The sequence below is a fragment of the Falco punctatus genome (assembly GCF_963210335.1).
Source record: "Falco punctatus genome assembly, chromosome: 1".
In the NCBI taxonomy this organism is placed as follows: domain Eukaryota; kingdom Metazoa; phylum Chordata; class Aves; order Falconiformes; family Falconidae; genus Falco; species Falco punctatus.
This window is the reverse complement of record NC_137580.1, coordinates 86,755,009-86,778,444: the sequence shown is the minus strand read 5'-3', so window position 1 is coordinate 86,778,444 and position 23,436 is coordinate 86,755,009. Positions and strand designations below refer to the sequence as shown.

General features: G+C 41.5%; 1 protein-coding gene across 11 annotated transcripts in view; it reads right to left on the bottom strand.

Moving 5' to 3' along the window:
• ARVCF (ARVCF delta catenin family member) overlaps positions 1 to 23,436 on the bottom strand; it is a 290,531-nt gene that overhangs the window by 46,442 nt on the left and 220,653 nt on the right. For 10 of the 11 annotated variants that reach the window (XM_080373939.1, XM_080373936.1, XM_080373935.1 and 7 more), the window contains 5 exons: positions 22,938 to 23,121; positions 8,369 to 8,486; positions 6,912 to 7,083; positions 4,599 to 4,616; positions 154 to 225 (listed from right to left, as the gene is read on the bottom strand). In XM_080373939.1, the coding sequence (XP_080230065.1) occupies positions 154 to 225; positions 4,599 to 4,616; positions 6,912 to 7,083; positions 8,369 to 8,486; positions 22,938 to 23,121 (564 nt within the window). The remainder of the gene's footprint in view (positions 1 to 153; positions 226 to 4,598; positions 4,617 to 6,911; positions 7,084 to 8,368; positions 8,487 to 22,937; positions 23,122 to 23,436) is intronic. The other variant, XM_080373941.1, reaches the window with a different exon arrangement.

The window sequence follows — 23,436 nt, the reverse complement described above, 5'->3', positions numbered from 1 at the left end:
TAGATAACAGCAAGCACTGACACATCCATTATTTCAATTATATGAATACAAAAGAAAGAGATCAGCCCGATATGCTCAAGTCTCAAGTCCCCTTTAAGAGCCCCCAGCTCCCTGGCTACTTGCTATTTCCAAAATCACAAACATTTGCATTACCTTTTGCTGCTTCAGACCGTTTAGGCAAATCAAGTGTATCAAAATTCCTGTCCAAATCTCCATTCTTCTTTCCTGTGCAAAAAAAGAAAGACAACAGATGGAAAAGACTGTCAGCATACTGACAGGTAAGTTACTATCATGTGCATCTACAAGATGATAGAAGATATAAACTCAGAATATAAATCACAGATCATTACACATATTTGTACATATCTGACTTGCAATCCAGCTGCATAGCTGTGGTTTTAGCATGAGCAACTCAGGGACAAAAATCCAATCTACTTTCTGGTTGATCCTCAAACATGCTTAGCACTAGCATTTCAGCGGGTCTTAAGAGTGCTTAAAATCTTGGAAAATTGTGCCATTTCCTTTATTGGCAAAGCTATGCCTCTCCCTCAGAAGCCCAGTATTTACTTGTTATTTTCAAAGAGGAATATTGATCTGAAGCTTAGCTAAAGCATAAACTGAGCAGCAGAGAAAAAACAGGCTCGCTTTGCAGCCTCTATTCTCATTGCAACTATCAGGCAGGAAGTCCTAGATTTAATATATTGTACAGACAGCAGCCAACAACTTAACCTTGAATTGCCCTTCAATCAATAAAGTGATATTTTGACTATTTATTAGAAACTAATGGAAATAATTCCATACTTTTGCTAAGAGATAGTTTGAAACCACTATGTCAGCTTCAATTTAGGAAATCCTTCATAAAAAGCAGAACAAAACTTGGACTTCAGTTTTAGTTAGGTTGGGAATTCAAGGTTCTGTAAACAGCTGGGGAGGGAAGGGTTAGTTTTCCCCCCCTCTTCTCCAGCAAGGAGACACACTGCCTTGGGTAAGCCAGCAGTGATGCTGCGGGACAGGCAAGCACCTTGCCATCAGAGAAGTACTGACAGACAGAGGGTTGGAAGTGCACGAATCTGCACGGCTCCCGAGGACAGCAGTGTATAATTTAGCTTTCCCAAATTATTTTGAGGGGGTGAAAAATTCCAGTTACTTAGACCCTCTCCCTCAAGAGCAGGGAAGGCAGGTGCAACGGGGTGACTTCAGAACACCACAATTTAAGCTGCCAGAGGCAGCTTTTGCACAGGGACTCTACCAGGCTGTTAGTGCAGGTTTACAGGAAAGGCTGAAGTCTCCACCAGTCAGGATACTTCAAAGCAAACAGGAAAATGGTCCTTGAAAACGCAGCATGGAGAGTAGTCTGACTCTTGACTGGGAATATGTCACGAAAGGGGAAAGGCCAATCCCTGCCCTGTTATAGCAGGGAGCCAGTACAGCATCTGCACAGTGAATTCAATGGGCTGCTCTGCCCTTCCTCTTGACAAAAGGACAAACGTATGTGGTACTTTATAGACAAGAAATAGGGCTTTTAAATACTGATATGAATATTCAGAAATAACATCAAGAGGGGGAAAAATAAAAATCAAACCTCAAGGTGGTATTCCATCCCTTCCCTTCAGAAATAGCACACAGTTTTGTTTTGAAATGCCAACAGAGAATACCAGCCAACTATAACTACTGTGCACAACAAAACATGCATCTAGTTCTGTTCAGATGAAGCAATTTGCTTGAAGTATGAAAAAGCCCATCTAAGCTGCCAAAAGGTCATGCAGCCAGGTACCATGCCACTCCATGGAAACGTTTCTAAAGGAAGGGATAGGAACTAGCTGCACTTTGCAGCCCTCCATCAAGTGTTCACTCCCGGGAAGAATGAGAAACACATTGCTTTGGGAACCAAAAAGCAGAAAGAAAACATGCTGTTCATCAAAGGACACTGTATTTCATAATGGCAGCTGAACCCAGTTTACTGGCTGCAAACCCTTGTTGACCCTTCAGAGCACTGACAGGAAAAAGCAGGGCAGTGGGGAGGAAGCACTGAAGGAAGTCAGTCAGTCAGTCTTGAGGAAAGATTACAGACTTAGGGCAGACCATTAAATGTGACTCCATCTTATCTACAAGTAGGACAAACTGTTTTTTCCATGTGACCCTGAATTTCATGTCTCTGGCATTAGCTAGTTCAAACCTCTGAACATTTACTTGGGAGAGCCAGAGCTTATTCAACAGAACTACTCATTTCAGAATTTCACTCTATAATTTAAAGGCTGGAGTTTGGTTCTTCTGTTAGCCCTGCAGAACTGACATGGCACAGAAACAGCTCCTTTCTTTCTAGTGCAACGTTAGTAAGCAGTATGTATTTGTGCACAACTTTTTAAGAAAGAGATTGTCCAGGAGAGCAGTGTTGGCTGCTACATCTTTTGAGCTGGCAGTGCAGAGGCAGCTGCCTATTTACTAAGCCATCTTTCATTAAGACAGCACACTCCACCTGTGCTCTGGGATCTTCAATTGCCATGTCTCAATTTCTGGGCCAGACTGCAAATATTGGCCATCTTCTATGAAGCCTTCGCTAGTTTGTCTCTCAGCCCTCTGAGAAACTAACCCACCTCACAGGCAAAACCAGTCTGTTCAAACCAGAAGCTGCCAGCTGTTTACAAATGGAAGCAATTCCAAACACAGAGCTCTGACCAAGGGAATTTCAACTCTACAAATTACTTGCTTCATCAAATTGAGCAAGGGCCAAGTTCAGAAATACTGGAAGCACCTACGTTTTCAGGGCTATCCTCTAGAGAGAAGGCTATCAAGCTGTAAGATGACTCCAAAAGAAATCCATCTAGAAGGGCAAAGTTTCAATCTGCAGCCCAACAGGTGTTTTTCCCATTTGATTTTCGCAGGACCAACAAATATTGGTTTGGAGTTTCTAAAAAGGTGAACAATTTAGCAAGTTCAAGAGCCTACCAATTACAAACCTCTCAGCCAGCCATCCCCTGGCCTGACCAATATAACGAGAAAACCAGCTTCTGCAGGTCTGAACACCCTCCTCTGCCACTCGAGCCTGTCAGTAATGCTAGTGCATGGGGATGCCGAAGTGACCACACCAGCAGCAGGAAAGAAGTTTAAGACCCTGGTTTTGTACATTTCAGTTTCTGCCCTTCTATGCATCTCCCTCATTTCCAAGTTTTCCAGCCTGTGCCAGAGCAAAGACGATGCTGTTGGATCAAGCATAGCTCCAAACTTTGCCAAGAGACAGACAGCTTTGAACATGCCTGCTGACAGGTCTGTTTTATGAGACCTGGCTGTAGGAACTGGCACAGCACTCTGCTTTGGGAAAACTGCCTGACATGAGGCTTGCTTGTGCAAAATGCAATTTACAGTCTCTGAAACAGTGGGATTAAAATTCTTTCCCTCTCCCCCCCACTACTTTTCATTATGTAAGAAACAACCAAAACATGACCTTCGGCATTTTCAATCTGCCAGAAACTCCATACAGACTTTGAAGTATGACCCAGCATTATTAACCACTAATGTTGTTGTTGATCTTTGTCAAATGTCGTTTTGCTTTACAGGATAATCAAAACAGCTATTCAGCTAGACCATTTTTGCTGAAGTACTAATTCCCAAATGTTTTCTTTCTGGTTAAAAAAATAGTTGAAGGGAAAGGGAGTCTTCCTAACAACTCCCTCTTCCCCCCTGCAATGGCCAACACTGCACTCGTTAATACACCCCCACTGAACCGGACTGCAGTGGAGCGACAGAAAGCAAGGGCTGAGCTCCACCTTGCCAACATGCCCACCCTCCCCAGGCTCACCAGCCACACCTGGAACCCCTGTCACACGGATCACTACTGAGCACTATTTTCTGGGTGGAGCAATTGCAGTGATTCCCCCCTGCCCCAACATCTCTCCTGTGGCTCAACCCTTCAGAACCCACTGATTTGCAGGAAGTGTCACAAAGTGAAAACGACCCTGCCTTTACTCCCGAACCAGTCTCAGTAACACTCAGAGCCAAACAACTTCCCAAGCGAGAAGCTAGGGAGGCAAACTTTAGCCTCAGCCTTGTGTATTCCAAGTGCAATTTTACTTATTGTGCTGGGGTGAGAAACCAAGGGGTGTATCCCCTGAGGCATTTACTGGGGATAGCTTCATCTAGCTAGTCTGAGTGTCAATAACAAAGATGCAGCAGCCCAGGCACCTGCCCCAGAAGACAAAATACCAAGGATCCCTGAGAATACACATCCCAAGCTGCTGAGTCTTCACAGCTACTGCTACCCAGACCAACCATCGAAGTGGTACTTAGATTGCTGAGGGAACTCACACACTTAGGTGTTCCCTCTCTCATGGGGTTATCAGGCCAGCTGCACATTGATTACCTTACTTCATGCACACCAGGAGTGAATAAACCCTTATCTTTTCTGCTGTCTGTGTGGGAAGACCAAACTGCAAACACTCAGTCAGAGGACTTCCGTGCCTACTGAAATGAACAGGAGGATGCACTGGAGGAGTAGAGGAGAAGGTGAATGAACGAGACCATGATCTCAGCAATTAGCCTTGCATGTAAAAGCTGAACAAAGCATATTATGGCGATGATGAAAAAGTATTGCAAAGACTCACCTTGATTGAACCACTCCTCTAATTACCAGAAAAGCAGCAAAAATTTACAGGAAGGAAGAAAATACAAAGGAACAGTCACAAAGATGCAGAATTTCACAGAATAGGTTCAAAACCTGAGTACAAGAATACTACAGAAGTTTCATCAATTAAAAAACCAAACCAAAACAAGATACTTTACTTTCTCCCTTTTGTTCCTGCTGAAAAAAAAGCCCAATCTTTCTCTGCACACCTTTTTTTTTTTTCTTTTCTTCCTCTTTTCATTAAATGAAAAGGTGCTCACAGGACTGAGGGGACAGAAGGACGACTACCCCTTTGCAGAGGTGTTTGAAATGCTATGATCAATGACCATGAAATAAAATAAAATAAACATGGAAACACTGCAAGATTAAGTGAAAAAGAGGTGGAGAGAATTGATCTATTTTAAAGTCCTAGACTGAGAAAATTAAGGCAGGTTCAGACCAGGTGTTCACATAGATTTTACAGTGAGAAAAGGAAGCTTCTTTTATGATTTTAAAAGCACATTTTTTAATGGATTTTTATTTTTATTTTTTTAAAAACAACAGTTGCCTGTCCCCTTCTATCCTTCTGATCTACATACTGCCAGCTGTGAGCTCAGCATTACTACCAGTTGATTCCCCTCCTAGAGAACAGCACACTTTAAGAAGAGCACTGCAAAGAGGGGGAAACAAATATGTTAAAATATACTTCAGAAATTGTCATTTCCTGCTGAACACATAGAGCTAAACCCAAGCTGTCATGGAGAGCTTGCATTGCTTGCTGAAATCCGCGGGTTCATCCTCAGTGTCATACGATTTTGAAATCGATTTGTCCAAAAAGACAGGATCAGATGCTTTGGCTGATAAACAGAACCTACCAGGGCACACGGACACAGAAGGTACAGACAGGCCGGCCCCTGAGGAAGCAGGCAGCCCCTCGCCAAAGGACAGCCACCTGAGAGCGCTCTCTTCACTGTCATCAGGAGGAGGATGACAGTTCTCAATCAGCACGCTCCTTTCCTCCTCCCACAGTGCACACTCATAGCTTTTATGTCTAAAAATGTTTTCACTGACTGTGTTGCTCTCAAGCAGCAGAACAACAGGGACTGCAAGTGGCAGGGAACAGGCTTGAGTCAGCACATGTTCAAGGTTTCCAAAGGATATCACACTGAGGTTTTTAGTCATTCACTGTGAGAACAGGCTGGCCAGGCAAGTAAAATTCTTTCTTCAGTTTTCCCCCCAGACATTAAAAGATTCCCATCAGTTTGTTATTTTATTATTTTTTTAAACACAGTTTAAATGCAGTTGATGACAGGCTAGTCTGCAAAAGCAAGTTCACACTGTGATGACTTCCCTATAACACACACAGAAACACATAACATTGTAATAACACGCACAGGTCAGATCAAAGGAAGAGTAACATGCAGCGCACAGTCTGTCAGGTTCAAACAATTCCACGTTAGCTCTTCAGGACCAAAACCTTCCTTAGACCTGGCTTAAATAGTAAGCCAGGGTGTGAGTACACATGAATGAGGAGAATGGAGCCTAGACAGAAAATGGGTTAATTATCTCTGAATTCAGTCTAGAATAGTCATTCCTCTAAAACAACAAAGAAAACTGATGTAATTTAAGTGTCTCTTTCTAAAGGAAAGATGGAAAGGAGGTTACTGAGACCATTAATCCTCTCTCATAATGAAATTAATTTGCAACACACGTGCTCCAGAGGAGAGAACAGGTCTAAAAGTGACTGACAATTAAAAGCTATAAAATCATGTTTGCAATTTAAATTACTGAAAGAGTGACAGAATTGGGAGGTTGTACGTTTTGGCTGTGAGTGGGAGGGTAGGCTTTTAGTTTATTTTCAAATGTGAGAGACCGGAGGCATGGAAGACATACAGGAAAGACAGACAGTAGTGCATGGGGATGAACGCATGCTGGCCTGGCTTCCAGAGGCAGTGACACATGCTGTGCAGCCAAGCAAGTGGACTAAGCATGGATTTGACAGATGCAAGAACACAACGATGCAGAGGAGAGGTAGCGCACATCCACCTTTGTCCAACAGCAGAGCGTCATCTATCAGCATGCAGCACTCTTACTTAAAGCCAAGTAAAACTATAGCAATTGTGGAAAAAAATCCCAAATATCTAGTAGTAATGCAACAAGGGAGATGAACACATGCCACAACACTACAAACACACACCTCCAAGAACCACAACATTCTAGACCAGTATGATGAATGTGCTTTCAAGAGCAGGCCTACACAGCAAAATTTACGCTCAAACCCACTTCCAGCTCTTGAGCTCTCTGCAACACCTACCTTTAGCTTTTTTTCCACCAAAACAACCAGCATCGTCTTTCTTCTTCTTCTGAGAGCCTCCCGTGCTTGTAGTCTGACTGGCATCTAGTTCTTGGTACTTATCAGCTCCGGGGACCTCTTTGTGGACATGGTAGGAAAGGTTCCGCATGATGCACACACAGTTCTCCACAGACTGTTACAGAGAAATTTATGTTATAGTAAGTACTGCACCCTCTTATTTGCAAACCATTATATTATACAGTGGAGGGTTTCAGGGAATTAAAAAGAAGCCCACCTGCCCCAGGGAAAGAATGTAGCTTTCAAAGGAGATTTAGCCAAGACCCCTAAAATTAAGATTCATTCTTGTTCTAAACCCAATTTTATTCTTCCAAAAGTGAAGCGCTTCATAAATAGCACCCATTCAAAATGAAAACTCTCTAACCTAGAATACCACCTGATCTTACATAAAGAATATAATTCACCAGAAGATCAAATACACACCAGAAAGTGATCACATAAGGATCTTATTTTAATACAAGCCTCTCTCTCATTCTTCCAACCTTTAAGATCCCCAAGGGGCCCACTTTATTAAATTTTCTCTGGGTCAAAACCTAGGCCTTGTGAGGATTTCAATGAGAACACACGTTGTCCTGTAGTAATAGCAAATCCACAGCACATCAGGTTCTGACAAGAGCAATGCTCTGTAGGTTGCAGTGGAAACCACCAGGTAGTTACAAAATCCACTTCCAAAATTACCTGATTAAGTGACAGGGCTTTATAATTCCCTTGTACAGTCCATCGCATGGTAGGCCTCGAATAAAATAATGATGCTGTACAAGCCTTACTGGTGTTATGAAGCAATACCGTACTTTTTCTTTTTTAGAGAGGTTAAAGGTATGATATTCCTTATGCATATAAATACGCTTTTAAGCACCACAGGATGAGATGATGATAAAAACAGATTAATCAAAATCTACACTTAAAAAAAAAAAAAGCCACAATGAAAGGGCTGCAAGTGTGACAACATACCTTAATGTCTAAGCACTACAGTTGTTAAGAGATGGTGCTGAATAAAGTCTTTAAAATAGGAACTGACTCCTTTGCTGGTATTGTGCAAAGCACAATACAACGGGACTCAATTCTGATTTGGAGACTGCACTTATAAATGTCAATTAAGTAATGCAGAACAATAGCAATAACATCACTGGCAATAATAAAGGACTACTCTCCCCACCTATCACAACCACTTGCTTTTGCTCACCTCATCAGCCACACAAGGTAACACAGCAGCATCATACTGATTCCCCCATCAGGACTAGCACGGATATCATGACAGAGATGAGAGGAAAATAATTACTGTATTTTCTGAGGTAAGCACAATCCCCTTCTGATACTAGCAAATTAAGCGTCAGATCCCAGAGCAACACTTCAGCCTAAATTAATGGAAACATCCATTAAATTTTAATACTCAAATTCACCTTATTATCTGTATCCTTCTTGCCAACTGCAGACTGTAGAGCATGAAGAAGGGCATCCACCAAGCCATCACACTCTCTTAGCCTTCTGCGTGCTTCTGCTCCATCGGAACTTACGTTCCTAACAGGAGAGATTTAAAAGAAAATTTAGGCATCTAACCTTCACCATAAAGCTGAAGGTGTGTCGATTTATACTACAATTATTAAGAACTCATTACCTCGGATGAACAATTTGGAGGCAAAGTAGTCTGACAAACCTATTATAACTCAGTAAAATATGGACAATACATATCTACAACTCCCTGAATCTGAAGAAATAGGGAAACACACTCAGAGGTGCCTACACACACATTCCTCTGAGTTGCTGGTGGGTCAGTGATATACATTAAACTGGACAGGAATTTTCAGCGCGACCAATATGCAAACTAAAAATTTAATTTCACAGTCAGAGTTTCTAATTTCAAAAATACTTTCACCATCTCAAGAAAAACATGCGAAATCACAAGACTGCTCAGAAGTATTCATGACCACAGAAACTGAAAAATGAAAAAGATTAAAAACAGGGGTCAAATAAGCCGTATTTAATCTATCCATATACAAAATTGTTCACTTTCTTTGGCCCCCATCTGCTCCAAAAGTCAGATGGGAGTCACCTTGTACAAATGCTGTCTCCTTGACTCCTCAAAGGTTCTTCAAATTGGTTCTGTATCCCCAGCTTTCTAACTGGAAGCTACGGCCACCCAGTTTAAATCCTACGTTTTGAACATGTAAAGGCCACCTTTCACACTGTGTACAGCAGTCTCAGCACAAAGCCTGGATCAGTCATGCTTATGAAGTAAAAGACTCATTCAGTACACTTATAAGGCTTTAAATTTCTCAAAACATTGCACAAGAGAATGGCACAGGTAGAAGATGCAAGACAGAGCACTGAAAAGCTACTCGGAGCTGTTTGAAGTTCCATGTATCAATGACTGGAGAAACTGTCAGAGGGGAGCTATGAACTTAGCCCCCCTTGTCCAGCAAGCATGCACATGACATAATACTGAAGCCCCAGCCTTGCATAAGCATCAACTTGCCATTACCCAATAAAGAAATAAAACTCAAGTAAATTCTCCAAATGCCGCTTACACCTCCCCCCCCCTTTTTTTTTTTTTGGGTGGTGGTGGTGGTGGGGAATGAAGATTTGTAATAGTGCTCACTGGCAAAATCTACATGGAAAGGTTTCTGAAAGCTGAAACCCACTAATCTCAACACCACCACAGCCAATCTCTCAGTTTTCAGGGTCTTTGAATTCCACAGATCGTTGTAAGGTTAGCTCTCAAAAGCTCAGGACAGAATCATTACCTTCTACTATCAGGATTGTGCAGCCAATTTTTCTTTTTACCAGTTAGGGGGACTGCCAATCTCCAAGTAATTAACAATCAATCATGGCCCCCTCCCATGTCCCCCCATCACCCAGGCAGGCTGGTATGTTAATTGGTTGCCTAGGAAAATACCACATTTTCTCAGGGACCTCTAAAAATCTGAAGACACTTGACTGTGAGCTGGTTGCTGTAACAGCACATTAGCTTTCAATTAAGAACGCAAATGAAATGCACAGATAAATGAATTCATTCCCCAAATCCTAACACGCAGCCTCACCTCTAGCAATGGCTTATACAAGGCAGGTAAAGTGGATATTAAAATATGATTCCACAGGATACATGGAAGAGAGAATTCTACATGCTGTTTTTCCATCACCAGTTGTATTAATCCTTTTTTATCAAAAGCCCAAATGTGAATTTTAACGTAAAGTCTTTATGAAACTGAAATTAGAATTCAAATTCTCTGTGATACCTTTCAGAAGTTATAACAATAAATGATAGCAGCTCCACCTCCAAGCACATCTATTCAAGTGGAACATCACTTACTCAGCTTGAGGGTGACAGAAATGCACTAAAAATGGTCTTATCTGGAGCTGTGTATCACATTTCTTATTCCCTCATTAAGTTTTAGAAATAGAGGGCTAAAATACATAAGGAACACTTGCAGACTTCCAAAAATAAGTAAATGCAAATTTTTCTTTTTTTTTTAAATCCTTCACACCTTTCTTGCCGCACTCATAAGACATTTTTCTATGGTCCATTTATGCTACCACACTTGTAGCACATTTGTTTTACTGCTTTGGTTATCAACAGCATCACAGCATTTTTTATCCTGCTTTCTTATTTCTTCATCTGTATTAGGATTAATATGAAGGTAGACATCAATAAGGTTATAATTGAAAAAGATAACTATAAAAGTGTATCAGTGTGGCTAGCTGATATCACCTGCTTTACCTTCAGCTATAGAAAAATTTACTGAAAATTAATGCCTCAAGAAAAAATTCCCACATATATTACACATAAATAGGCATCAACACTCTGCAGGATCAAATTAATAGCTAATGCATGCTATGAATAAGTTATCCAGGCATCAAACTTTGCAGTTTTAATGTTGTAACACATAAAAAAAAATAACCTTACGAGCATCTCATGGAGAAACATTTATTCTATAAACACCCAACAATCGTGGGATTCTGCTAGTCCTCCCTCCTTGGGTAATGAGATTCCTGCATTTCCTTGTCTGTAACTATAACCCCAACCTACTGGAAAGCTCAGCTCATGTTCTCCACAGAAGTCCAGGCAACACAGTTCTCAAAAGACTCAGCCCAGGGAGATCATCACCTGCCTTACAGCATCTGCTCTTTTGCTGCTCCAACAATGCAAAAGGCAGCAAAGATCTCCCATTTCCATGGGAATATTTACATTTCAGATACATGCACAAGTACACCAAACATCCCAAAGTACTAAGCAAAGGCAGGCACAGGGAAAATGAAGACCACATGCTTTGAGTAATTTCTCATCTGGCAATCCCAAGAGAAATGCTCCCAGGGTTGGTTTGCATGATCCAGAGCAACCCTCAAAAGCTCCTGCAACCCAGGAAAATGCCAGGTGGCATTTCTGCCCTGGGATGTTAAGACTCTACACTATCTACCTCCTTGAAAAATACCACCCGGCAGTCATCAGCCATAGCCACATCCTGGGTCTTCAGGAGCCATGGCAGCATGGAGACAAAAGTGACTACATGGACAAGAGAGCTAGCGCTAGTACTGGTCATTAAAAAGGACAGAAACTGCAATGGAATGGCCAGCCTGATGCTCCACTGAGCAGGGTCAGGAAAAATCTCTCCCAATTTCATATCTGCACTGGAGTTGTTGATGCGTCTTACAGATCTATTACATGTTATGGAATGAAAGATGTTACTAAATCACGTTCCAAAGGAAACTTTAAAAGCGAAGTTTCTAAACAGCCTTCTTTCAAGAGTGATGAAAATCAACAAACAGGCGAGAGATTCCAGCAAACCTTAATGGAGGACTTGTAGTTGTCTTACACAGGGTGACACTGCACAGAGGGAATGCAAAGCCTTGCCCAGGGCAGGAACTTCCCGAAACTCATGCAACAGATATGCAATATATGGCACCCAGACTTGAATAAAGTAGAGGCTTCTGCTTTTCACTAATCTTTTCTACATATTATACAAGCATCATTTTATAGCAGAAGAAAATTAATGCTTCATGGATGGTGTGTTTGATAAAAAACACTGAATAGAAAAGGAAGCCAAAACCCTACCTGAGGTGCTTGTTACCTCTTACTTAGGAGCTATGCTACCATGCAACAACTGGAACAGCCCCAAAATTTTTGTAGTTAAAACACTCTCAGTGACTTGCTTGCTGGGGCAGCTTAGTATCAAGAACCCCTATAGATGAAGTCAAAGATACTTTTTATGTTTGAACAACTTGAAACAGGAACTCTGCAGCACTTTTGTAGCACTGACGATGGGCAAAATCCTGTTACAAACAAAAATCAAGTTGACTGCCTGTTCACATGGGTGGGAATGGGGAGGAGGAACCGCCTGAACTACCGTTACACAGAACAGTGATGAATGATACCTGCCATTCATCTCTGGTGTTCTGTACAGTCTGCTTCCCTTCCCTTGTCTCTTCATCCCCAGGGAGGCTTCTGCTGCTTTCCCTGCTTTTCAATGCTTTTCCAAGAGTCCATTAAATGAAAAAGTGTATTATAAAATCAAGAATAGTATCTTTCTCACATCACACTGCAAAGGGTAATAGAAAGCCTCATGGTGTGCTTACTGTAAATATATACAACACACTCAAAAGAGCAATTCTAGGAGCAAGACATGGAATTACTGTCCATGTTATTCAAAGTACATAGGAAGGAAACCAACTGTATGACTGATTTTATGTAAAACAGTAAAGCACAAGGCTCATTCCAGAGATTTTAAATCCCCAGCAGCCCTTAGCTGGAAAAAGCGACTTGGATTCTTCCTCAAATTCTTGGAGCCCAGACTGTAGACAGGAATAGTGAAAGAGGATTTGTAAAGATGTTCAAATATATGCTTTCCCTGAGAAAACAAAACAGAGGAGCCTAAGTAAATGTTAAATAAAAGTAAATACCTACCAGCATAGAAACACATCAGGCTAGGAATCCAGTCTTGGTATTAAAGACTTCAGAAGATGGTGGGGAATGTGCTGAGAAATCTGTTCATGCTTTAGATAAGGTTATCATTATCACCAAATAGTCTTCTTAATAACATGCAAGTCTGAAAGTAACATTTACATCTGCAGAAGAGAGTTGGCATTCATCACCTCTAGGATAGGTGAGCTGTTACTACTATCTGTGCCATGCACCAAAATTATCCTCAAGAGAAAAGATTTAAAAGTAATTAAATGCATGGCACTTAATTTGCACTATTTCAATGCAAATCATGTAGCACTACCCCCACAGTGCTCTCCCTAACAATCTGATAGAGTGGATATGTGGAGAACATTTGAGGTTTTTTTCTAAATGATGAAAAGAAACTTGAAAATACAAGCATCAGAGTGGCACCTTTTTTGTCTCTGAACATAAAACCAGTATTTCCAAGACTATTGCTGTGTCTGCCACCAAGCTGGAAAGGGCCATCAGTTGTTACCCCACTGTGCTGCAGCTGAAGCTGAAAGCCAGAGTTTATAATATTACTGAACACTTACCATCCTGCTTCAGTTCAGCAGGTGTAAAAAGCACTTTGTTTAGAGACCCAGCTGAGGATGAAGACAACAGGTTGGGGACTTTGCCTTTTATATAAATCAAAAGCCAAACCAGAATTCTTTCAGACATCCTCCTAGTAACATTTCCACCTTCCTCTGGAAGAAGCATGGCTGACAGCTGAAGCTGAGACAGTGATGAGGTCTTTCCAACAGCCTCTTTCTGCACGCTGTGGGGTTTCAGATTGCTCAAATGAATCGTACTTTTTACTGGTGTAAACAACATTCTAATAGCTATTTTTGTATTACCAGGCTAAAAAGTAACACTGCCTGCTATATAGTCTGTCTCAGCACTGCTGAAGAAAAAAAGGATACCTGCGATCACTACAAACCAGAGAGCTACAACCAGGGTTTCCTGCTGGGTTCAGTGCACGCTTTGCAAGGGGGCTGAGTTACCCCAAAAGCAGTATGTACACTTTGCTAGATGTTGACTAACACCATCACTGAGGCTTTGCTGTCCAGACACAGAGTGTTATATACTTAAGCTGATAAAAACTTACAAGGTTCTCACAAGTCTAATTTAAATATATTAGTTGTTCTATCCACCTGTTCTGTCAGAACTGTTGCTATAAAGACACCCTTCCACACCCATACTTGGCTTCACTACCAAGAAATCTTTATTTGGATGTCAAGCCAAAGGAGACTGATAAATAATAGTTGCAGTAAATGTACTCTATTTCCTAGTGTATTTCTAGGTACTGAATGTCCCAAAGGAGGAATACACAACATTTTAAAATCATTCCATCATTTCATGCAGAAATCGAATGAATTCCATACTTCAGTTCACATGAAATACCAGAGAGTTTAATTGGTATTGAGCTCATTGTTCTGAAAATAAAAGAGAATAAGAAAGAAGCTGCCAGTGACACAAAGAGAGCCTGATCCAGGCAGTAGTGGTCAAAGAGGCCTGTACAACACAATGGAGTGTGGCAGCAGACAGCTGAATTGGAAATGAAGGAGGGAATATAGTAAAGAAAATAGGAAAAAGCCAAATTCCAAATGAAATAAACAGAAAGATAGAGGAGCTATACTGAAGCTATTAGGGAGCAGCTGTTCAGCTGAGAAAAGGTGTGTATCAGACCTGGGCAGGAGATCCCACTGGAAATTGCTGCTCCACTTCAGCATCCACTTACCAGCTAGACCAAAGAGAGCAGCAGATGAGCAGCCTTGGTTGCCTTGCACGTAAAACCCTTCCAGCTATTTGAATAAAGGGATAGGTTTTGTTTAGTTGGTCAAATGCTTCTGAAGAGCTACCAAAATGCTACCAAAAGCCACCCCTGGAAAAGGACTTCACAAGCTGAGCCTGTGCTCCAGCCACGCTGGCACAGAGCAAGAGATCTAGAAAGCACACTGTCACGTGTCTCATATTCGTATCAGCACTGTCTGTAAGAGCTCCCTGCAATAAGCAGGAGTGCAACAGCCAGCGGTACAGTTTAACAAGGTACAGACGTCAAGTCCATCCTTTGTTGTTTGTGGCTTTCTACATTCAAAACATCATGTAATGCTTTTTCAGTAAAATGCTGACTGGTTACCTCCTGCATGACCTACTTGGAGGTCCTTAGCTTGCTCTCCTGTAATGCAAAACGATGCAGAAACACACTACACAAGAATTCCATGATGCCCAGCAGCTACTCAGCTCCCCTATTATTCCAGTCCCAGCTTGGAGGACAGGCTAAGGGGCTCTGCTTGCTTTATCACACATGCTTGCTGCCATGTGGAAAGAATCTCAAAATAACAAAAATTGGGCTGTATTTATCTAATAAAGGATCATGGCTCACATGCCTTCCAAAGCAAACTATGTCCATTACAGTGACTGCAGTGAGCTTTGTTTCAGTCTTGCTCTTCTTCCCACCACAGCAACAGATGTTTTTGTAGATTCCCTTCACTGACAGCCAAGGGAGAAGGGACCTAGATTTGTTCCTAAGTAATGACAGGAGGCAATAAGCAAGTGCACAACTTTAAATTTATACTTCAGATTTGATTGCAAAGCATTAAGGTTGCATGTAACTAGGTTATGTCTCTGCTGCTAAAATCTATGCATAATTTATTTATATTACAAGCTAAACATCAGGAACTGTCAGGAGGAACCCTAACAGCTCCTTACTAGCACGAATTAAACGCTCTGCTCATCATATAAGCCCCAGGACAGCCATATGCTGTGATCCTGCACAGTATCAGTAAGCTAATTAAGAAACTGCCTTTGCTCACTCCTCTCTATTGTGTAGGTTTTTAATTTGAGTTGTTTTTTTTCCAGTCTGGGTTGGGCAGATAAGCTTCTCCCATTTCCATGTTCCTTGCTGCTACCAAAGTGAAGACTTACAGGCAAATTTTTGTTCAGTTTTCATCTCTTTCTAAAACTATTCCTTTGCTGAAATTCCAGTTCACAAGTACCTGTTGCACAAAACAACACTGAAGTATCGTTGGCTCCAGTTTCGGGAGCAGCAACCTCCCCAGAGCTGTACCCAGTATGAAGACACTACAAGTACACCAGCCTCCAGGTACAGCGGGTGGGTGGGCACAGATGTGGCAGCACCTGCCCTCATCTCCTCTGGCTGGGACAGGGAAGCATTCAGCTTTTTAAGAAGTCCTACCAGGCCTCCGTGGTTAAACAACTGCCCTGCAACAGCAAACAAAAGGGCTACTTGAACTATGACTGGGAACACACCGATTAAGGGGAAAACTCAAATGACTTTGTCAATCTTTTTAGGAGTGGGGGAGAAATGTAGCTGCTGCAAGCAGGGCTCTGTACTAATGCTTGGCTCATCTCATGAAGCTCAATTACCAGTTTGCTGCTGATAAAAAAGAGCACCTGAGAAGTCACATTTATGTATCTTCTCTGTCTTGAGACGCTTCAATAAGCAAAGCTCCCCTGACACCACGGGCAGCTGGGCTGGCAGTACTGTGGCAGCATCACCTGAGCTTCACCTCCTGTGTCCTGCTCTTCACTAGACAGCACTTTCAGGTCAAAGATTTGTACTCAAGTGCCTTCTTACTTCAGTCAGATGGAGATAAAAGGCTGCCTCAAGTACATGAGAGTACAGGTAGGACAAATATTATGTGACTGTCACCACATACTATTACTATGCCTGCAGGGTTTAAAGATGGATAGAGCTTGAAGGCAATTCACTTTGAAAACTCTAATTCCCAAGCACTTTTCTTCAGAGAAAAGCCATACATTAATCATTAATAAGAAAGGAGGGCATAAGCATCTGGCTTTCACAGCCTTTCTTCTCTCCTTTCCTCAAATTCAGCATGCAGAGATGGGAAGAAAAAATGGACACACCAGTATCACTGATACAGTCGTTTTCAGGGTGCAGGAGAGAACTTTTCTGCCAAGACTATAGATTCTGTTTGACAAAGCTTCTTTACCTTCATGTGCCTCTCAGACACACACACTTGTGCTACAAGCGGTGACTGCTGTAGGTGTTTGCACACACACACATATATATATGCACAAGTATATAAAGACATTGGGACTTGAGGAATGAGTCCATTACCATTAAGCAGTGTTACATATGCCCGAAGTACCGTAAGTTACATCTGCAGGACAAGATGTAGATGCACGTCCTTAATGCTCTGTCCCCCTCAGCAAAAGGCTTAAAACATTCTCATAGAAAAACTCTATTTGGCACATCCTAAGTATTAATGATTTACCACCAAACTCCTGCAGCCTTCTTTCCTCTGAAGTACGTAAAAGTCACAGGAGCCTGCAGACACTTACACATAACTTCTCATCCTGGTGGAGTTTGTAGCTCTGAATCTACCAACTCCTTATCTCATTTCTTCAAACACTGTATCTCTTCTTTACCATCAAACTCCTAGGTTTTCATTCCATGGGACCAAACTCTTAGTCTATACCTACAGTAGGTGCTAACTTCCAGCTGTAGTCTCTAGGATCAACCACTCCAAAAATCCTTGAGCTATTGCCATACACCAGCTTCAGGGGAAGGGAAGGACAGAGGTGCCAATCCCACATTAAAGACAGGAACATGAAGATGAGTGACTGAAGTCCAGATCCACCCAGGCACTCAAGAACCTGAATCTCACCAAAACCAGAATGAGGTACGGCTATTACAAATTAAACCACAAAAAGGTTTATACCATTAATCACGCCTGTAATTATGTCAGAACAGTAGTAGAACAGCCATTAAAGCCACACTTCTCAAGTCTCTTGTCACAGCTCTAGCCACCAGGCTGTCCATTCTCTTCTCAGGAGCTGATGTTGGACAAGCTGTTCTGTGCAATTTTGATCTGAAGAAAGCATGTTTTCAGTGGAAGTCAAGTGGGTGCAGTTTGTTTGTGTTCATACACCCACGGCCAGGTCTCTGAACCCTGAGGCTATTTGTGAATGCAAATTTCTGTGTATTTGGAGAATTGACAAGAAATGCTGCAACTACAGATGGTACCCTGGAAAAAAGAGCACTTCGCATCTGTTTGCTATGCAAATTAATTCATTTAACATTTGTTGACAGCAGGTCAGTTTAGCACAGGAATCAGGGTAGAAAGTTAGCAATTTAGGAACTAAGTTCTACTCTGTCCTCTTAGAAGTGAAAAAATCCAAGGGAGAATTAAAAGTAATTAGGCAGAAAACAGCAATTAAGCCCAGAATGAATTTCATTTTTAAACCACTAAAATCCTTGCTGCTTCCAGAGAACTAGGAATTATGGTAGGTACCTACACAGAAAAGAAAAAAGATCATGTGACTGCAGCAGTGCTCTCTGACCCACAGATGTGGCACTTCCCCTCTAAAGCAGGGAAGCACCTTAGGAGAAACATGGAGACACAGCGAAAGTCCCTGGTGCTGCCTGGGTGCACGTGACCGAGCCTTAAGCGCCATCAATCCCGCAAGCAACTGAACTTGTACTCTTCTAAAGCACCTTAGTGTCTGGGTCAGAGTTGTAGGAAGGATCATGAAATGGCCTTGTTAAGATGCACCAAATCATTACATTATTTAAACTGGAGGAAAGTACAATTTAAAAATGAATGCTTCTAGATCGTAAATCCCAGTAGGGATTTAGGGGCTTAAAGAAAAATAAAAAGACAGTAACTAGAAGAGACATTCTCCACAAACCTAAAAGAATAAAATACAATGGGAAGACATGAAACTTGCACTCCGAATGAAATACAGGAACATCTGTGCACCTTTAATGGTTTTCCTAGCAAATGGCTTCCTTACTTCTTCCCCAAGCCTACTTTTCCATAACCAAAAAATCCACTTAATTTCAATAAATCAATCCTTTTTTTTTTGTTCCTTACTGCTCCTTTCCAGACTTCCACCGTACCCATTTCCCTCAACCAGTCCAACAGGCTATACAAATACCTCTATTTTATAAAATTACACCCAAGGTAGCATCTATCACAAGGCTCGTGACCAATTTAATTAGTAAAATAATTACAGATATTGCAAATCCATTCATCGTACTGGGTCTGCCTCTAGAAGCAAAACACAGCAATGTAAGAGGAAACACCTTTTTCCTGATCTCAGGATGAGAATGGAGACAAAATTACCATCACCCGCACTAGTTCCTTCAGTTTTCTTGTGGTTCTTGGTAAAGATTATAGAAAAAGATTATAGATAATTTCATTATCAGATCATAGTTTGCAAACTGGCTGTGCTGCCAAGTCTTTATTTTGCAAAGGGGAATACAAGATTCCCAAAACATGTCTTTGAAATGAGTTTTTGGCACGTCAAAAAAGACTGGGATGACACTCAGAACTTACTCCTTGTATTCCAGATGATACTAGCGTGCAAAAGATGCTTACAATGGCCACCACCACCAGAGAAAGCTTGATTTAGAAGGAGCCCTTAAAATAAACACTGGCCTCCAAAGTCAATATAAACCCTAACCAGTTGCCTTTTTTTCCTTTGATTCTTACTGGCTATGTATACATTGTCAGTTAGCTATAGTAGTTTGGTATGGACATCAGTAAGTGTCACAGGTGATCCCAGAGTTATTTAACTCATGGTGAAAGAGAGAGTAGTATCTGAATGGCCACCTTTATGATAACAAACTTTGCACAGTTTCTCCGATTTCTAGCTTGCAAATGCTGGAAACTGAGGTCCAAAGTTACTCCGTATCACACACAGGGCTTTCTCAAACAGCAGCTCAGACAGATACATTTCCGAGTGCAAGCCCTTTGGTCATATAGTCTAAAATTAACACCAAGTATCACAGATGGATTTTTGTTACTTCAGGAAGTGGGTAGAAATCAGGGCTATACAAAGTCAGTAAGCTACCTTACCTTTAGGTAAGGGGCAAAAGACTGCATGGATCATGCCTCTTATCTTGCACATTCCCTAGTAAAGCAACTCTGGTGCAGGTACAGATGTCTGCTAAGATATTGGCCCCAGTTACTGACCCCTCTGCTAAAGCATCCCACATATACTCGCAGCAGGACATATCTGTGCTGCTAATGCCAGCTGTTAATCCACACTTAGGCACACGCAGGCAAAGCTGACCACACATGTTACAACTCACCCTGCCCTACTCAGATCTGGATGTACGTCAGCACCCTAACACCCAAAGTGACAAGGGAGAGAGATTTACAAATTACACAGGGGAAACAAGAGCATTATTGACAAGACAAGACTGAAAAGGAAACTGGGATGGATCAGGATTTGAAGAAGAGGTAAAGGCAAATAAGTATTGGTTAGGGGGTTGTTTTGTTTTGTTTTTTAAAATTACTTGGTTTCAATTATTTTGAAATAAGTGTTTTCAATGCTCCACATTATCAAAGGAGAGACCTAGATTAAGAACAAAGTGAAGATGAGAAAGCAGTGTAAAAAAAAAAAAGGGCAAACAGTTCACACTGTGAATCACAGTTTGTTTCAAACTCACCCACATCTGTTGATAAACTTCATTAACTGAAAAAAATGATACTGAAATGAATGTTGACTTGCATGCATGTCTGTCTTCTGCTTAGATACCTAAACTGCAAGGACATCCGAAACCTCAGAAGTTCAAAGATTCTCTCAGTTTTTTAGAAGACCACGCAGCACACACCTAAGGCTCACCTCCAAAGGGGACAAAGGAGGCTGGCACACCATCAGGAAGACTAACCTCCCAATTAAATATCAAATTGGGGAACAGTCTGTGGTCTGCAATAAGCTCCATTCCTGGAAAATTGAATTTCCAGGACCAGCTACTGTGTCAACAAGAAAAGAGCCGGCAAAGAGGTTTTTAAAACACGGACATCTGTCAGTCAGATGGCTGCAACAATTTATTCTCTGCTGGTGTTAACTATCTTTATCTTGCTGGTGCTTTTAAGGATGAGCTGAAGAGGATTTAAACAAACAACACAAAATGATTTCCAGCAGTACTAATGGAAATTACTTTTGATACGTCCATTTTTCTCCCTAGATCTGGAAGTGCTCTACAAAAGATAGGTGGTATCCCTGACATGGTAACCAGAATTACAAGCAACGGAAAGACAGCTCAGATCTCACCTACTCCTGCATTTTTTCTGTTGTCCTGGAGTCACTTTATCTCATTGCAAGAAGTAAGGAGACAGCAAGACAATTCTCCCTCCTTTCAAGGCAAGGGGTTCCTCTCCCCGTGGCACAACAAAGACACCTGGACAAACTACCTTTTCCAGATTACCATTCCCTGCTTACCTGCCATCACATCTCCATTTACCTTCAGCAGCTACTTGCAAGTATGAAATCACCTTGCCCCACACCCAACTGAAGCTTCAAATTTTCCACAAGGAAGCACATAGTCCCACCTGACTGCAACAGCAGAGACTATACATGAAAAAACTGAAATACGTTTCCCCACTTCAACAACAGAAGCAGTCACTCTTCACTGGCTGCTGTCCTGATGCATTCGAAGCGCATCAGGACCGCTTTTAACTACAAAAAGTTCAAATTTTCTACTCGACATCTCTCAGTACTACTATGCTCCATACCACTCTTCATTAGCCTTAAGAACACAGGGTCTGAAGTGACACAAGCTTTTTCATGTCCCATAAAACCAGTACCTTGCTTTGAAATAAAAAAAACCCAACCAACAACCAACCAAAAAAACCCCAAAGCTATCTTGGAATGTAGAAGTTCAAGTAGATCCACATACCAATAAAAAGTTATGATGTGCATTAGGTTACTCTACTAATGATTAATTTATTGTCTACACTTACCGAAGAATCTCATATTCCTTCAGATAATCCTCCTCCCCCTACCCCTGACTAATTTCCTCTTGCAAAACACCATTAGAAAATGAGACGCTAGCAAGTAAAAACCTGTGATGTCTGGAGCCGACTTAAAGGACCTTAGTTTCCAGTGGGACTGCAAATAATTTCACAAATGGGCCCTTTCGGAACACTTTTCATTACTTACTTTACTTGTGAAATGACTCGGGGGAACAGTTACTGCCATTTAGAGACCACAAGTCCAAGAAACAGAAATGAATCAACTTCTGAAGATGCATTAATCAGTAGAAGTCTGACAGAAGTATACTTCAGAGCAACAGAAATTATGATGCCAAATCTTTATTAGTTTTATTCAAACTAATTGACGACTTCATAATGCTGAACGCTAACAGGGCATCTCCACTATCTTCTCTCAAAGAAAAGCAAAATGAAAAGAGACTCTATTTAGGGAACACTGGGTCTTCAGGTTTTTCAGACTGCATTAGGACTCCTCTGGACTCCAGCTTCCAGCATGTACTGTCCTACTCTCAAGGTGCTCTCAGAAATGTAAATACAAATTCTTAACCAGAAAAGGCTCCTTTGCAAGCAATATTAGAAATCGGTTCCTAAATGGGTCAGTAGTTCAGGTTCTTAACTAATTTCCCATAGGTCCTTAGTCACTTCAGCTTAAAATAGGAGTGTGTCCATAGAAGTGTTTGTGGCTAAAACTAGATCCGTGTTTCAGGCTCAGTGTAATTCCACAAAACCAGCTCCCCAGCATCTGCAAATAAATGCCTTTTGACAGGAGAAGGCCTAAAACCAAGAAGGGACTGGTTTGAAAACACACTTTTCAAATAAATAAAAACTGTGTCATCAAAGGAAGCAGAGAAGGTACTCAAAATTTGTAGAAACAGCCCACTGATCACAGTACAATAGACAAATGAAAGCATGATTCTCAGCAGTTGTGGCACAGTTTGCATTGCAAAATGCTGATTTTGTACGTAGCTTGGCAGTTAGCCTTCCCTGGGTCACTCTCCTTCATATCACACACCACCCTATACAGATCCACTCCCCCTAATCTGGATAAATGACCTCCTCTTCACACTGACCCCACTGGACAGACCTACATTGACAAGTCCTACAACAACAGAGTCTGTGGCAGGCAAATACCTCCAAGCACTAATATTGTGGCCCCTGAAATGGAGACATTCTGCAAAAATGAAAGATATATGATACTTAATTTCACATCAAAATAATTCTATCAGATTCCTAAACACAGGACGTGGTAAACAGATAAAATACTCCACACTCCTGCCTTACCGTAAGCACCCAGAAGTGTTCTTGAAGACAGTTGTCCACTCAGCATCACGAGGCTTGGAGTCCTCATTTGGCTCACTCTCCCAACCTGAATGGGGTATAATCACCTCGTTGGTAAGTGTCTGCAGACCATGGTTGATGATGACCATCTTCAGGGGCTCATAAGACGATAAGTTCCACAGGGTACCTGCAGGGGAAACAGTGATTATGAAATAACAAGAGAACAACAACTTTAAAATCTCTAGATTAAAACAGAATCGCTAGATTTACAGTATATCACTAGAAGGTTAAGTCATAAAACTAAAAGGCAAACCCACTTGATGAGATGCCAGACTAGCACACAGCTTAGGGGAATTTCCACATTTGCTGCAACAGAAACATTTTCAAAAGCAAGGAGGCACTTTTATGAAGACATGGATATTGCTGAAGTAATCAAGTCTTACAACAGAGCCATAAACGTGATGTGCTATTTGAGATTAATAGGACTTTTCTGCTATACACA